This window comes from Columba livia, chromosome 2 (assembly GCF_036013475.1).
Source record: "Columba livia isolate bColLiv1 breed racing homer chromosome 2, bColLiv1.pat.W.v2, whole genome shotgun sequence".
Taxonomy (NCBI): domain Eukaryota; kingdom Metazoa; phylum Chordata; class Aves; order Columbiformes; family Columbidae; genus Columba; species Columba livia.
Genome location: NC_088603.1, coordinates 121,602,930 through 121,621,207, shown reverse-complemented (window position 1 = coordinate 121,621,207; position 18,278 = coordinate 121,602,930). Strand labels below are relative to the sequence as shown.

General features: G+C 34.7%; 1 protein-coding gene across 2 annotated transcripts in view; it reads right to left on the bottom strand.

Annotated features, from left to right (window-relative positions):
- The window catches only part of RP1 (RP1 axonemal microtubule associated), a 202,946-nt gene that overhangs the window by 34,419 nt on the left and 150,249 nt on the right, over positions 1 to 18,278 (bottom strand). For both annotated transcript variants that reach the window (XM_021292984.2, XM_065053558.1), the window contains exons 41-45: positions 17,593 to 17,679; positions 13,765 to 13,897; positions 12,311 to 12,450; positions 7,075 to 7,327; positions 2,071 to 2,312 (exon numbers count right to left, since the gene is read on the bottom strand). In XM_021292984.2, coding sequence (XP_021148659.2) covers positions 2,071 to 2,312; positions 7,075 to 7,327; positions 12,311 to 12,450; positions 13,765 to 13,897; positions 17,593 to 17,679 — 855 coding nt within the window. The remainder of the gene's footprint in view (positions 1 to 2,070; positions 2,313 to 7,074; positions 7,328 to 12,310; positions 12,451 to 13,764; positions 13,898 to 17,592; positions 17,680 to 18,278) is intronic.

The following is an 18,278-nucleotide window of genomic DNA, read 5'->3' as shown; positions in this document are numbered from 1 at the left end:
GCTTTATTTCTTCAAAAAGTGAAAAAAGCAAAAATAAAGGTGTTAACTGTTATATGCTTCAGAAATCAAGCATATCTTAATTTTGTTCTGGACATTATTGTATAATTATTTCAATTTCCTTAAAAACATCAAGATAATTATTTTGCAGTTATGATTTTAAAAGTGAATTCTGAATCTAAATATGGGATTGAACGAACTGCACCTGCATTTACTTGTGACAGAAGAGGGAAATCTCAGACTCTCTGTGAAGTCCAATCTTTTAAAATCAAAATAAAATAGCATAAAAATTACCATTCTGGTTCTAACCAGCAGCGTAAATAGACTGCTAACCTGTCTTTAATAACAGATATTATCCACAACCTCTTATATCAACCTAGTTATTTCATACAAGGTGTCCTTCTTTAGGCTGGGATAGAGTTAATTTTCTTCCTAGTAGCTGGTGTAGTGCTGTGTTTTGGATTCAGTATGAGAATAATGTTGATGATGTGTTGGTTGCTGCTAGGTAGTGCTTACACTAAGTCAAAGACTTTTCAGCTTCCTGTGCTCTGCCAGCTTGTGGTGCACAAGGAGCTGGAAGGAGACACATCCAGGACAGCTGGCCCAAACCGGCCAAAGGGATATTCCATACCATATAACATTACGTTCATTATATAAACTGTGGATAGTTGGCTGGGAGGAGGCAACAGCTGCTCAGGGATGGGATGGGCATCAGTTAGTGTGTGGTGAGCAACTGCATTGTGCATCACTTGTTCTGTGTATTCTACTATTATTGTTGTTGTCATTATTGTTGTCAATTAGTATTATTCCCCCCTTTCTGTCCTATTAAACTGTCTTTATCTTAACCCAGGACTCTCTCTTTTTTTTTTAATTCTCTCCCCCATCCCACTGGGGTGGAGTAAGCAAGCAGCTGTGCAGTGTTTGACTGTCTGCCAGGTTCAACCACAACATGAGGATTCAATCACTCCTGCTACAAAATCCATGGAATAAAAAAGGAAATGTTTTCCTAAACCCCCAATAATTTGCATGTACCCCAAAGCAGGGAAAATTATATTTTTTTTCTTTTTCTAATCCTACCTAACATAAATGTGCATCCTTTCTTTACCTTTATAAATGATAATGAGTTTTTTTAGAAGTCAACTTTGAGTCATTGTTCTGAGCTAATTAAGTAAAGCAGGCTAACAAATATCACTGTTTTCAGCTGCTGAGTTTCCATTCTGAAATTTTTACTGTGATCCACTGTCTCCTACAATATCCAAGAAGCAGCCTAAATTTTATCAATAGGTTTGTTAGATGACTGCTTTATCTGGCTACCAAGATGAAATTAACAGCCTGCCTACCGGTTAAATGTCAGGGAGCTCATGTCACAAATAGCATGTATTGGACAGGAATTTTTTTTTCACCAGTTTTTAATGAGAAAAAAATACAAATATTAATGGGCAAAAGTGTGTCTGCAATTTGAAAGATGATTCTTTCCCTTAGACTTCTTTTTATTTTGGCAACATAAGAAGATAAAGACATTTTTTGTATAGTGAAGTGTCACAGCAATTTCAGTGTGATGTCAGATTTTAGCTTCAGCATCTTGGACATCAGAAGAAAGATTGTCACTTTTACTATTCACTTCTTTTTTTCATATGCCAACTTTAAAGGCAGATATTTTCATCAAAGGACATTCCTAGTGTCTGGCTTAATTATTTGCTTTGGATCACTGGATCTATAACATGTAACAGCCAGTTTGGAGTTATGTAAATACTGTGATGTGTGCCAGTGGCTACAGTTCTGAAAAGAGCTATAGATGATGGCACATCTGTATAAATGCCCTCCAGATATCCATGTAAGTTCACAAGATCTTTGTTGTCCATAGCTATCGTAATAAACATTTTGAGCAGTCTCCGATGTCATCACTCTACAAGTGCTGTTACCAGATGAGCTTGCTTTTGTAAATCAAAAATTATGTTATTTCAGATAGAACTGGAAACTGCAAACAATAGCCATAGAATATGGGGAGAAGTGCAGAAAGGAGAATTTTACAATAAATACTTAATCTATAATTGCCTTAGTTTTATTTTTTACCTCACGGCAATGCCAAGTCTCTCCTTCTCCAGCTTCTTCAATTTCTAGGCGAACTTTGAATATAATGTTGAATTTCTTATTTAGTTCAACTGAAGTCTCATAAATCTCCTTTTTCTTAAGAGATCCTTTGGGGAATATGACTGAGGCACTGGTACCTTTTTCACCACATACAGTTAAAGACATTTTAGGATTCACAGAACTAGAAGAGACATCACTAGTTGTGACAAAGACATTCCAAGTCCCTGTTGAAACAAAGCAGTAGAAGAAACATAGTGGGTTTGTTGAATATCCAAAATAAGACAGCAGTTTGTAACAGGCTGAGTTAGCGAGTGGCTAGCAACCCATTCCTACCTTTGCACTAGCTAAAATATTGACACTTAATAGGTTCATTCAATGTCACTGATTTAGTGATGAAGCGGATTTGGACACCAGCCCTTCCACAGTGACAGCTGGCCCTTGAGAGATGGGCCAGCCCAGTAGCACTGTGCAGATAAGACTGCCAGTTCTATATTAGACACTTATGATGAGCCATGCCAATCTGTTGATTATTTCCCCTCATAGATGTCTCCTCTGATGATTTTATTTTTTTTCTCACTAATCACCACTCAAAAGCAGTATTTTCTACTAGATAATCCTAGTTATCATATTTGTCTGTGGTCTAGAGAGGGTATTTTTTTCATTTTAACTTTTTGAGAAGCTACTTAAACTAGAATGTCAAAATTTGCTTCATATATTCTATAACAAGATGCTGATGGGATAAACTGGTTCAGAGCTTGATATGTGATGTTTTTATCGCAATTCACCAAAAATATTATGCCAGCAAAGTACAAAACTTTGTCAGTTTCATCTGTAAAGAAGTGATGTTTGGTAAGAGATTTAAAATAGTCCTATACAATAGCACATAGATTTGCCTATTTTAGGGACACAGAAAATGCTCAAACACAGAAGTTCTACTTTTCAAAAAATAAAACATATAAAAAAAGAGAGATATATTGAAAAGGAATAGTAGCTCATGTTCAAAGAAAAGATCTAGTTTGAGCACTTAGTATTTTCTAAAAGAATTGACAGTCATGTGAAAGCTCATAAGGACTGCAGATTGATATCAGGTGGCGTCTTGAGTAACTTCTGTAATGCTACACTGAACAGATATCTAGTAAAAATCCCAATCAACAAGACAATTTTCAGGATGAGAAAATTGTGCCCATAGAAAAAATCCCACTGTTTAGCTAGCCTTAACACATTCATTCGTGTTAATAAAATATATGGAAAATTCAGGGTGATCAAACCCATGTTTTTGATTTTAAAGAAGTCATTAGTCCTACAGAGAGTCTTTGGTCATATGGATTGGTGCAAAATTGGACATCACCATTTTTTAATTAAGATAACTTAGATCTGCTTATGCAAAGTGAGGCAGAGTATGGATTTAATAATTTCGAGTAGCTACTTTGTAAACCAAGGTATTTTACTTGGAGTAACAGAAACCGTGATTTTCTGAGTTTATGTCCCTAGTCTTGTAAGGTCTATCTTTCTAACCACAACAGGAAAATCTTTATCTCCTACTACAAACTAATGCAAATACAGTTTTATTACTTTAGAACAAGTGAAACTCTGTGCTATAAATTCAGGACTTGGGGAAGGTAAAAAGTTAGCACTCACTATCTTTAAAATAATATAAAATAACTTCAGATATTATGGCTTTATGGATAATCTTAAATAGCTACTATTTTCACATCTATGAATATTTAGTAGAAATGAAACCAATGATATCCATGAAAAAATTGAAATAAAATGAAAATTCATCACTTTCCATGTGACATAATCCAAGATTTTTTTAACCTTTAAGTACTGAAACATTATACTAACCCTTTAAACTATCAATGTATATCTGCCTAGGAACACTGAATGGAAGAACTATCTCTGTTAGATCATACAGCACAATAAGCTGCTATTACACGTTAAGTATATTTTATAATCTCTGATATATTTGCCAAGATCCAGTTTAAAAGCAGCTACATTAAGCTTCTTTACTTCTCTTTAGGTAGAGTCTAGAAGAGAGCTATACTAAAAAATCTTTCTTTCTTAGAAATCTTCTCATTCTCACAGAGCGGCATTAATGGACTCTTGAAACCCATTTGTTTTTACAACTTTACTTGTTAGCTTAGAAAACTCTTTTACTCCTTGATGTGTAAGCTACTTTTAATTTGATAGATCACAACTGTGTCTCTTTTGAGTGTTTAATTTGTTAGTCTGAATATATCAATTTTTTTATTCCATATCTTTTCACAACAAAGACTTGCCATATTCCCAGTCATCATCTTTTTTACTACTATTCCAGCTTGAACCTGGCCTTCTGGACAGAGGTAACCACAATTGCACACAGCATTCCCAGTGAAATATCAGTGTTTCTCTGTAGTGGTATTAATTCCTTTCTGTCTTCACTGATAATGCCTACATACGCTGTGAAGTCACAGTTACTTTACCCATGGCTACATCACATTACTGTCTCAGAAATTATCCTGTGATCATCAAAACTCAGGTATCTCTTCTAGCCATATCCTGTTGATGAAATCTTGTAGCAGAAATCATGACAAATCATGGGAATACAGACCTAGTAATAGTTTTAGACTCTTAGTTAGTAATTTCTTAATAAAATAAATGGAAATTAGGAACCTGTAGCAGAATTAAGAGTTCAAATATTTAGTTTGTTTACACCTAATTGTATTCAAGCTTTGAGCCTCAGAACTCAGTTCAGTTGTTTTGCTCCAGCTCCCAAAGTTTATCAGACAACCTCTTCATCCTCCTGACAGTATCCCAGCTTTGTAGCACCAACAGATTTCATCAGCATGTTCATTGTCCAATCTCCAGCTGTTTACAAGTCTTCATTTTATGCTATTTTTCAGTTTCTTATTATTACCTAATAATTTTCCTATAAAGCAAATAAAATCAGCACTGAAATTTAGACAAATTAGATATCATTATGTTTCTCTTACTGGAAAATATTTCTAAAGACTATAAAATTTCTTTTAGAGTCTAACGAAGTCATAACGTATTTGATCTCATTTCCTATTTGCCTCTATTATCTTAAATATTCTTCAAAGCATGTTATAAGGGGTTGCTTGTGATTCATGATTAGGTCTATATTCACCTAAATTATGCTTTCTGGTTTTTAGATGGGGTTATTACCTTTGCCGTTTTCAAGTTGTACCTATTCTCTTTATAAAATTATTTTAAATCCTTGCTACAAGATCTGACACTTCATTTCCTTATTCCTTCAATATTCTAAGCTAATGACTCCTTTGGTTGGCACTGTTTGACTAGATGAAACTCAAAGTTCTATTTGCATTCCAGATTTGATGATTTCCAATAATTTCATTCCTGTTAGTAATTTTAGTTTTGCTTCTCTTGCCAACATTAAGGATCCTTAATGAAAACAGAGATGAAGTATTCAATTTGTTTAGGGATATTACTTACATTACCTTCAGTCTGCACTCTACTGTTCCTCAATAGTCACACATCTTTCTAGGTTCTTTTTTATAAGTAAATGGTTGAAGAACCTTTACTATTTATTAAAATTCTTTATGAAGTTTGGTTCAGCTTGACATTTAGTAAGGCCCGTTGTATCCATATACTTTCTGACCTGATCTCTTCTAAAGTGATTAAACACCCAGACCATAATTGACTTTTCAATAGATTCAGAGCTAAGTATTAATAACTATAGACTGGAAAATATTAGTGAGTCTGCACCAATTTTTGAGGATTATCTGTGTGGGGAAACAGAGGAAAGAAAATGTTTTTACATAGCTATGTTCCAACTTGAATTAAGGTGCATAAATAAGGATGCAAGATTTCTCTCACTTTTCATATTATCAGTGAAGAAAGATGTGACAGACTCTGACCAACCCTGGGCTTCTGAACTGGATTACCCTCAGGAGAAGCCTGCTTCTCTCTGTGAATTATGTAGGGCACCTATATAATATACTTTTTCAGAGACCTGGAATACTTGAAGAGGTGCAATACAGCTAATTCTTATTCTGAAGTTGTCAGTAGTCTAGCTGCTTATCCTATGCTTAGATAATATTTCCATGGTATTCTGTCCTGTTATCTAAGCAACACTATTTTTCTCTTTCCTTAGGTGATATATTTGTTAGTGGACCAAGTATGGGCAGCTAAGTGCAAGGATATACACTACTAAATGTATGTGCAAATATGTCTAATATAAAACTCTCTGAGCATAAAATGAAATATCCATAGAAATTAATACAGATCAGTTTACAAAATGTAAATTCACACCTTCAGATTAGTTAAAATTTACATAGTTTAGTCTACCAGTTCTGACTCAGATTTCATAAATGGACCTAAACCAACATTTTACACCTCTTCAAGAAGATGTGAGAGAGCTAAGAAATCCAGTACCCTGGCAACGCATAGAAGAGTTATCATGTTTTCAGTGTCTAAGTTGTTTCTGAATTTTGGTCTTTTTTCCATTAAACAGTTTTAATAAGATATTGGATTCAGGTCAACCAACTGCAAGAACTTGTGCCACTGATGTAAGTAAAAAAGAAAACTGCAAATAAAAGCAAATGGATTTTTTTGCAAATATATGAACATACGGGAAAATCTCATTCTGCTAGAAGAGTTTTTGTAGCTCTTGTGATTTCATCACTGTTGCAGGAGCCTTCTGCTCTGCATTGACTGCCATATGGAACAACCTACCTCTTTCTGCTTCAGCTTTTTTTCTAGCCTCAACTGAAAACACAGTTCCTTCATTGCCTCTATCAGTTGATATCTCCCTTCTGCTCTAGCCTTTCTTCCCTGAACATTATAACTGTATTTACCAGCTCTGGAAAGTGTTTGGAGAGACAAGTTGTGTGAGAGATCCAACTTACATTTAAGTTATATTATTTCTGTAGTTTGATTTTTGTTTTAAAAATAGCTAGAAAAAATAATAAGAAGAATTACAACTAAAAAAAAGCCGGAAGGAGCTTTGAGGATTTTGGACCTTACCGTAAATCTTTCCTGTCAACATTCCATTCCTGATTTTTCCAAGAAGTTTCAACATTCGTTCTGTCTGTGCATCACCAACTCCACTGTCTAACCATTGCTGGCAAGGAAATGCGTGTTGGCCATCAGTCTTGCCTGATTCATGGATGATAATTTGCTCCAGGTACCATCCAGCTCCATAACCCACACTATGGTGCTCAACAAGCACTTTGCTTAACTGTCCAAGGTCTACTGCTCTCATTTCAGAGACACAAACCTGAGAAGGTAAAGGCAAAATGAATAGCAAACTGATTAAACCATGCTTTTTGTCACCCATCTTTAGGATTATTATGTTTGGAAAGGCAGATTCCTTTCAGTACTGAAGCACCTTTTCCTTTCTGATACTAAAGAAAGATATTATTGGCTGACATTCATACTTGGAGACCCTACTCAGAAAATATGTGAATCCTTGAATATGTACATTTTTCCTTGTTCAATGTATCCTAGGCTTTATTATGAAAAACATCCCACTATTTGGGGCAGAAAGAAACCTCAGATCTTTAATTTACTTACAGAAGTCCCATGAAAACTGAAGTTCAACCAGTCCCTCACAACTGAAACAAAGGGTGTGCTTTAAATATCAGGATAGGCCTAGTAAACTGAACTCTGGTTTCAATAAGGCATTTTATTTTAAAACATTTTGAGGTCTTTTATATTCTAAGACATCCTATGTTTCAAATGGGAAGTTTCGTATTATTCAACCCTGAACAGAAATACTGACACTGTTGATGACTATGAAAACAAAGGAAGATACTGACGTTAGAAACTATAACTAAGGCTGTGCATGCATACAGGCAAGAATTGATGTGCTCTTTGGATGTAAATAGACATCTGTTTAAATATTGCTACAGCTACCAGTAAACAAAAGCTAAATGGCAACTGCACTAGTGCATGTTGGGATGAATAAATTATATGAGAGAATGAATGTGTTCTGTGCGAGAGATAATACGAGTGGGTGGGTAGATACATGGGCATGTGTGTGGGTGACATAAAAAAACCCCAGATGGATAGTAGAAACAGATGCTATAATTTTTATTTTTTGCCAACCCATTTGCCACAAGGCAGAAAAAAAGCATGAGGACTAGAAAGCAACAAAGGGATGATTTTTAGGAAGAATGTCATCTGGTCCATTCTCCTGTCTGTGTCAGACTACTCTCTACAATGTGCTCAGAAAAAAAAAAAAAAAATCAGTTATTATTCCTTTCACAGTCTTAGGACTTCAAGAATTCGTACCTTGTTATATCCACAAACTCCCCAGTTACCATGGCAAGTTATGCCCCTTCATGTAATGTATATGTAGCCTAAAATAAGATCTAACTGTGAGGAACATCTTGTAAATAACTTTTTGGGATCATTCATTGCTTTTTAATTTTATTTCTTTTAGTTCTGAGCCAAATATAATTTTCTTGTCAGTCTACGTGACCCTTGACTTAGAGGAAATAGCTTGTATTGCTAATATTCATGTTCCTTCACAGCTAACTCTTTCTGAAAAAAGGACCTATCATTAATCTCATTCTTTGTGATAATAATTAACAGTCATTAGACAACAGTGGTCATAATCACCCATTGTTGTCAATCAGTTCTCATAATAATACATTAAATTGCCTACTTCCTCAGCATTAGCAAGAATGTACTTTTGGTTGATGTCATTACATTTGCTTTTTTTCCCCCTCAGTATGAAGACATTTGGAACTGCATTAAACACACTACTGGAAGTGTAATTAATGAAAGCCAAACGTATTTTATTTAAATTGTCTTGCTTTAGACAAACTGTTAACTGGAAAAAATTACAATCCCCATTTATTTAACCCATTAAACTGGTGAAAAGGTTATACATACAAGTAATTAAAGTAATATAAACCAGCCTTACTTTCTACAGTAATTAAATAACTATTTTCTTACACTTTGTTGTAATTTTCTGTATTCATAGCTTTTGCTTAAATTCCGGTCCTTTATCTATCAAGAGAGATCCTTTTTTTCATATCTCAAGTTTCTTTAACTTTGTTTTTTTGCCCATCTATTCCATATTTTCCAGGGATATTGCTTACACAATCTTGTCCCTCAAGACATCTTGCTCTTTTACATCCCTTCCTTTCATCTTCTAGTATTATATACTCTCACTAAAACCTCATTCTGACTTTTACATTAATCTACTTCTATGTATAAACAACATAAGACTGGTAGTAGCATGTCAGATCGCAGATCCGTCTGGTCCAGCACCCTGTTGCCAACAGCTACCAAAAACAGATTTCTAGGAAAGAATTGAAAAACAGGACAAATATATAGAGTTGCTTCTTGAATATAAAGTCTCTCAGGTAGTTTGTGGTTCAGAGATTTCCTAAGCCAGAGATCATGTCTTTGCACTTAATAGTCCCCAGTGGAAAGTTGTTTTCCATGAAAATTCACAATGGCTTTTTGCACCAACATGCATTTTACCATCTGCAACATCTTGTGCCAGAAAGTAAAAGAGATTAATTATGCACTGTGTGAAAAGCCATCTCCTTTTGTTTTGAATCTGCCACTGCAGGTTTCATTTAATGCTCTTGAATCGTTGCATTTCATGAGAAAGTAGAATTACTCACTTTCTCTATGCCATTTAATTTTTCTTATCTCCCTCTACCTTCCTCTCATTATCCCTTTTCCAGGCCAAACAGTACTTGTTTCCTTAGTTGTTTCTTGTATGGAAGATATTTCATATCACTTGACATTCTTCTTGCACTTCTTCAGACAAGTGAATCAGAACAAAACACAGCATCTATTATGTACCCACACCAGAGAACTTACTTGGTGGCACAACTGAATTTTCTGTTTTGACATGGCTGTTTTTTCCCTTTTTCTAATAATTTCTAAACATTTGATCTGTTCTGTTTTGGTTTGGTTTTGCCTCTACTGGGCTGACGTGATTACAGAGCTATCCTAACATCAACATCACTTTCCTATGGGAAAAGTTATTTCAGAGCCTATCATTTTGCATGCAAATTTAAGGGAGTCTCCCCCTCACAGACATTGCTTCACATTTAAGTACAATTATTTTCATCTGTCATTTTATTACCTAGTCTCTTGATACAGTGAGGTCCTTCTGCAATAATTATTTCCTTAACTTAGTATCACCAGAAAACTTTGCTGTTTCATTGCTCAGTCCTTTTAGAAGAACCTATTGCACAATGATGAAACACGAACACCTAAAATAACTAAGCTGAAGAAAACTTTCATTGTCCACAGTACAAATACAGATCAACTGAAACAAGGGGTCTACTTGGGAAGACACTTAGCACTCTGTTGCTCAATATAGTGGCTTTGATTTCTTTAACACCAACAGCTGTGTCACTGACTCTGTACTAATGTCCAGCTTTAAAGTGCCAAGTATTTCTTTTCAGACCTCCAGGTAATGTCACAGACTATGTACCTTTATGTCTTTTATTAATCCTTCTAATGGCCTATAAACATTTTCCCTCAAAAGTGCCAAAAATTAACATGTATTTTTGATAATATCATCCAGATAATCAACAACACAAACCTCTACCTATACTTTATTAGTTCAGTTTGGACTAAGGCAGCAGGATTCTGCAAACAAGGACATCTTAAAACAGAATAAAAAGGGGTTACAAGAATCTACAAGAAAAGGAAAGAAAAATATGCCTAAATACTTTGAATAGAAAGACTGTGGTCCAATTATTAAGTATCTGTCAATGTATAGTAATTTCACTAGGTACCAGGACACTAAATACTTTTATGAATCTAACACTAGATTATTGCTCTGAAAGTGAGAGATTAAGAATATTTTTAAAAGAAATATTTAATTTTCCTCAGTAGTTAGTAGAAACAGAGGTAAACTTCATTGATATGTATAAGCTTACTTCTTTTCATTCTTGCCTAAATAGTTATCTTCATTTTACAGTAGGAAATGAGGGACACAAGGAAGGTAAAATGAGACCTGCAGATCATCAGGAAAATCAGTGACTGAGCTTAGAAATGAATGTAGGCATCCTGTCTGTGGATGCTCTGTACACTATATCACACCATCCATTTAGAGGAACAGTTGCCTGAAGATGGTACCTAGAGCTAAGCTGACAGAACTCTGACAAAGAAGGAAAAAGAGAAGCAGAGGAGGTGATGACAAATTTTTTAAAAGGTTGCAAATGTATTACCAGAGTCAGAAAATGATATAGGAAAGTGTAAGTACAATAATTAAAAACACATTCTTCTACACAAGGAACAGTGAACAATCCATCGACAAAACATGTGCAAAGGATAGATGTCTATAAAAGTAAGAATAGCAAAGAGAAGGTGACAAGGAAAAAAACATTCACTGTGTCTTCTAGCAAAAGAGGGGAAATCAGAGGAAACTAGTATGTGAAATTTTACACAGCTTGCAGGTCAAGTACAGTCCATACTACCACAGGACACTGTGGTTGCTCATCATGTGTTTAAAAAAGAGATTACACAAATCCATGGAAGAAAAATGATCAATGACTATGGAACATGAGGATGACATGGGTGGTTTCTGTGTTTCTGTGCTCAAGAAAATATTTTGACATTATAAAAGAAGAAGAATCATCTAAAGGCAAGGCTAGCAAAACAGTAGAACAGATTGCCTAGGAAAGTTATGATAGCCATGAGAGATCTTAAGAAATTGTATGAAATAAGTATGGAGGCTCCTGCTTTATTGTACAGGATGAACTGATCAATTGAAAGGTCTCTTTAAATCCTATCTACAACAACATTTTAATGCAGCAGCCACAGGAAATAGTTCTGATATTTCTGTATTAGCTTCACAAGTAACTAAAAACTAAATCAGGCTGGATGGGGCTGATTAGAAACCTGATCTAGTTGATGTCCCTGCTTACCACAGGAGTTGTCAGACTAGATGCCTTTTAAAGGGCCCTTCCAAATCAGACAATTTTATGATTCTAAGAACTATACCATGGAATTTTATATATTGTTGTGTTCAATTCCAGTTTCTAAGAACAGTTCTTGATGGTTTGTGGGTTTTCCATTTATTGATACTTGAACTATTCTTACACAGTAATTCAAATTCAGGCAAAACATCCATATTCAGTAAGCAACACATCTTGTCCACAGGTTACTATGGCACAACATAAATGCTTGCATTTAATAATTGAAAAAGTATGGTATTGGAAGAAAGTAGTAAAATAAAACACATAAAGCAAATAGGCAAGGAAAATAACTCAGTACTAACCTGTCCTCTTTCAAAATTTGAGTGTCTTAGTCTCCTTTTGCAGGAATCTCCTTGCTCTCCAAATACTGTGATAAATACATCTGCATCAGTCCCTGATGCAGGCAATGTTCCCGTATGAACACTGATTGAGTAAAGAACTTCTGTCAAGAAAAATAAGTGACACAAGACATTATCAAATCAGCCTATTCAACAATGAAATTACCAAACATTATAAACCAATTTATTTTAGGCAAAAGATTAATTTCAAGACCAAGAAATGAAGTTATAACAATTGACATTAATGTTCACATCACAGTACAACACAGTACAGCATTAGAGATGAAATGTCATTTATGAATCAATGCAACAACCCTTGTTTACATTACAGAAAAAGTAATTGCTGTCATAGTTCTGGAGTGTTATCCAGTGGCTGCTAAAATAAACTGAAAGAGTCACACTGATCCAAGGCTTTGTAAAAAACTTTGAATTCTTGTAGAAATTAAAGATCTTAAATAGACTTGGGGTTTATTAACTCTAGCAACATTTTACCAAAGAAAAAACAAAGATATAACAGATGAAATCCACGTTTTGTTCTGGATCAGCTGAATTCTGGTTTAGTCTGGCAGCTTGATAATTATGGGCAATATCAACTAATGTGTTCAAGAGAAATGACTCAGATATTTATCTAGATATGCATTGTTATGATTATTCTTTACCACAAAGGATGGCTTGCCATGACTTTTGGCTGATGAGTTATATAGTACATCTTCCTTGAGGCAGCATGGCAGAGGATTGTTTTATGAGTTCTGTAAGCTCTGTGAAGAACTAAATGTTATAACAGATTGTCAAGATATACTTCCATTTGCAGTCTATCCTTCAGTTAGATATTAAATGCAAAAAGTTTTAAATATTTTAACTAAGACTTTTGTTCAGAGAGTATAAGAAATGAGAATTCTTTCCTAAATATTTTATAAAATGGGATCAGAACAAAGGAAGATGTTATCATATTTTAAATACAATGATGAAATGAAACAGAGCTACTGGGACAGAAATGAGGCTTGAAGAACATCTAAAAGAGATTGTATTTTCTTTCTGTGATTCATGCCATTGTGACTTTGAACATGCCTTTTTAGAATCTGTGGTTTAGTTCCTCACCTAGTGTAAATCAGTAATTTTTTGAAAATTTCAACAGAAATATACTAATTGGACTTTGCACATTTTTCAGACTTCCAAATCGGTACTTGGTAACATCAGTTGTTATAAAACAATAAAATATTATTGAACAATACACCCTATTAAAAACTCCACAGTTTACACAGGTATATTAACTGGATCTTTAAAAATAACTTTGAGTGTTTTTTTAGTATACATAAAGTGCTTTGCAATCTTGCCCATTGTGGTCATCCCATTAAGCAGTTCACAATTTTGTGTGTGTGCATTTGCTCATGTGTTTATTTTTTAGTTCAGCAGCATACCCCTGAGAGGTGGCTTGTCTGGCCTGACTGCTGCTAGCTCTGTCACAGTCTCAGATCCATCTTCTCCAAACAGATATTGGGCTTCAGTGTGAAAGCCCAACTCTTGTTTGGTGTCCAGGTCTTTTAGCCGAAGCTGTAGGCAGAATCAGAAGAAGAAATTTATTTATCTGAATTATTTCATTTCTCATTTCCATCTCAAGAGAAACTGTTGTTTCTTCCTTTTGTTAATACTTGCACACACTTTATAAAAGATACCTGATTCTGCATAACAAGAGCTACAGTAGTTGCTATCAGCCACTGATTCTGCAGCCTGATATTTATAGGTGTATTCTCCATTGCATGTTGACACAGGCGTAGGACGTATTTGTAGGGAACTAATGAAGGGTAAAGATTAAATTGACCTGTATATACTTGTAATTTCAGAATGTCAAAAATGCAGTTACATCAATCTTAACAGCATACGCCTATTTTGCAAACATTTTTTTCGTTGCTTGTTATTTGTTTACATGTGACTTGCTATGTCTCGGGTAGGATTTTCAAAGCTGGCAGAGATTAGATGTCCAATGGCCTTCAGTGGTCCCTGTGGAAAAAACTTATTTGAAAAACCAATTCCAATTGAAGGTGTGAGTTCATTCCACCTGGCTTTATGTACCCAGTGGAGACTGACAAATTAGGTTCCAAATTTGTGAATTTACAACCTCCAAACCAACTGAGGAAGCACAGGCTTCGGAGCCCACCTATTCTAGCTACTGATATGGTCAATATGAAGATCAGATTAACAGGAGGGCAACTCAGATCATGAACTTTATCCAAGATCAGTTTATAAAATACAGAATGACAAACCATCAAGGATATGCAGAAACTTTTCTGCTAGATATTATATGCAGGATTGAACACAATACATAGCTAATGACTACAAGTCTGCAGACATGGTGTCTTCAGCCTTTAGAATCTTTTGGAATAGAAATAGAATATCCAAGACATGAAAAACAAAACAAAATTAAACAATAAACTTATTTTCATGAAGACATTAAACAACTGAAATTCTTAGGCAGGTATTCCCAAAATTACTGTGGTGACTTACTAGCAATACTGATACCAGTAGCAGCAATGAAAGTTTGTGGATCGCTATATAGAATACATATATCACTGTTCGGAAATCCTGAGCAAATATTTCCTTACATAGACTTCAAGTGCAAGCTTTTAAATGCATAAGAAACTATAGAACTGAATTATTGAATTTAAATTATTAGGAACTTGGCAGTTCCACTCTTAAAAATTTTGTCAGACTATCTTGCCCTTGAGTTCCTAGAAATGTAATTACTGAACAATTTTCATTCCTGCTTATGTTATATGCCCAGTGCTTCACAAGATCAAGCAAAAAACTTCCAAATGAACACAAACAATTTCCCATGGCCATTTCCAGAACTAAACTGCTAATTACTTGAATAAACAGTGTTTTTCTCACAGATAGTATTAAATTCCAATAAAACTGCAGCCAGTTGTTTACCCATTTGGGGGGCTTGCAAAACTTTATTTTCTCTCACTAAATGTCTTCTTCTCGTGCAAAAATATCCTCCCTAACTCCTAACAATATAAACATCCCTAACTAAATATCAATAAGTATCACAAAGGCCTATCCATATTATTAATATAATTGGACTAAGTGTTACCTGCATATGCAGGCAGAGAGCCTGCAGAAACTGGACTCAAAAAAATGAGATGTGTAAATTTATACAGACTTTGGCCTTAATATAAAATGTACCTGACAAATTCTTGTTAGTTTGAAGATTACATCTAAGTGTGAACTTAATCTCCAAATCATATAATGTTTCTATATTCTATACAAAAGTAAAAACAATTTTGTACTTCATTTTGGAAAGGACCAGAAGCTATTTTTAAACAAGAAAAAGCTACTCATACTACAGTGCATAAATTTTCAAAAGTTACAGAAAAGACATAAATTTTAGCTAAGGTTGTATCATTTTCTACAAAACTGTGTAGAAAACTATAAAATAAGAAGAAAACTCTGGTACTCTGAAGCTGCTGTAAACACCTGAATCAAAAAAAAAAAAAAGGGAGGAGCAAAAGTAATGTAGGGATTTTATCTCTTTTTCAGGCTTTGCAGTTTCATCTGTAATCTGTGTTTTTGTGAAATTTCTGAAACTTTGGCATTTACTTCTTTAAATTAAGGAGAAAACAAGGTATTTTCAACTGGGCCTGGCTTTGACCACTGATTCATAGTGAGCTTACACATACTGACTGCCTCCTGTATTTTCTATTTCAATACAGCGTCTGAAGTTTTTACTGCACTGTAAGAGTCCTATTAAAGAAAAAACAACTTGTTACCTTTTCAATTACGCTTCCATGTCTAAATAACTTATAAACAGATTAATAAATGAGTAATAGATGTTATAAGCATATTACTGGCACAAACAGTCTATGTTATTGTGGCTTACGTTTTGGATTGTAAGTACACAAGTAGAAGAGACTACATAGGTCTATAGCAACTATTGACTTCTTGTAGGTTGTAAATTTTATAGCTACTAATAAACCCATTATTAAATAACTTTTGAAGTATTTAAAAGTATAAACAAAAATCACTTAGTCATTTGCAGAGGGTTGTCTTTTAAACGAAATCAGAAAGCAAGCTATTACATTAATTTCCTGCCATGTTTTGAGCCACCGGTTCTGAAGGCTGAAATCTTATATTACATAATCACACGATGGATATAGTGAGGGTAGTGTCAAGATATTTTTGAATGCTTTATCAATGGCCTAGAGATGCATATTTAAAATGAGAAATCTGTTTCGTTTACCTATTCTTTCCCTTGTAACCTAAGCTGAGACTACAAAAATTAGCTGACAAAGAACATATTTGAGGAGAAAACATGAACAATTTAAAATCCTCCTCTATCCTCAGAGGAGCTCATAAACTCAGACTTAATGTTCCTTTGAGGAACATAAGCCCGTTCACATTTTACCCTAGAATGCATCTGTCGCTAACATTTCCCATCAGAGCAGTTTCTGGGCTTTTTATTCATTTAGGGAATCACCTTTTGATCTTCTAAATCCATAGTAGGGTTAAAGTACTGTGTGGCCCACTTCAGAAAAACATTGTTTTACTAACTTCAGAATAATTCAGTGTGATGTCCACAATGATTTTTGGGCCCTGGCCTGCAGGCAGAGCTCATTGACATGATTTTTCTTTGCATTAACCTTCAAGTTTAAGTATTTCCCCAAAGCCCAAGCATTATAAAGCACAACACCTTTTTATTCTGTCTTCCCACTTACCTTGAGGAAAAGTATATGTTTAAAATCTGGTTGAATCATAAGACTGACAGCATTAGATCATTTCTTCATCCCTTTCTGTGGGAGATCTTAAGTACATATTAAACTACAATCCGATGTTTAAGGCCCACCGATGACTATGTTTTAATGAATAAATACTAAAGTGTCAGTTTAATTGGTTTCCACAAGTAGATTGCTCTGTGTCAGGAGATTATTGGTATTTGCATGCAGGGATTAAAGTTTTCTAACATCAGCAGAAAACACTGCCTTCCATGTCATGATCGTGCTGAACAGATTTGCACATCATTGAACAGGTATATGCACTATGTACACTTCAGCAGGCACAAACAAGGTAAATCTGCCCATAGATTTGGACGCTGCTGGCAATCATCTGTAGACACCAGGTAACTGAGCCGAAAGATAAGTGTCCTTGCTACTGTGGTGCAAAGCAAAGCTAACAAATCTATCTCTCAACTAAAGATATTTACTGGTGTTATGAAGAATGTCAGAAGTTTATGTGTAGGGTATTTGGAATACCTTGTGAAGTTTAATTCCTCTTGCCAAGCACGAATCAGATAGGACAAAGGAAATTTTTGTTATATCTCCAATATCACCAAGAGTAAACTGTTAAAAATAAAGAAGAAAAAAATAAGTATACATTTTAAGTAACAATTCAGATGACATACTTTAAGACCAAGTAAAATGATGAATAAAATAGGTAAAAAACACTAGTCATTAATTTTAGGGTGAGGAGGTCCCATTAAGATTTAAAGTTAATATGGACTCAGATTTGTACCATTATTTAGGTTTATTTTTAATGATGAGAACTGGTCGCAGAGCCTAGGCCAACATGCGAAAAACAAGGAACTGTGTGACTGATTCTGTGTTTCCAAGATGAATTCATACTACTGTTCTTTTCACCTCCTCTTCATCACATGTTTATTCTCAAACCTGAACTGAAGTTTTGAACTCAAGGTGATTTTTAGCCCTGGATATTGGTTCTGTTCTCAGCTATTCTACTGCTCAAACGAAAGGAAGGCTGATTTCCACAAGTCATTTACAGTGCTGCTTGTAGCTTTTCATCCTGCAGCAGTTAAGTGATGCCTCTTTTTTTTTTTTTCCTTTTTGCAAAAGATAATTAATGACTATTTCCATGTTATAAATAAAAACCTTTTGAAAGGGGTGACCTAGGTTCACACACCTGTCCAGAAGCCGCCATTAAC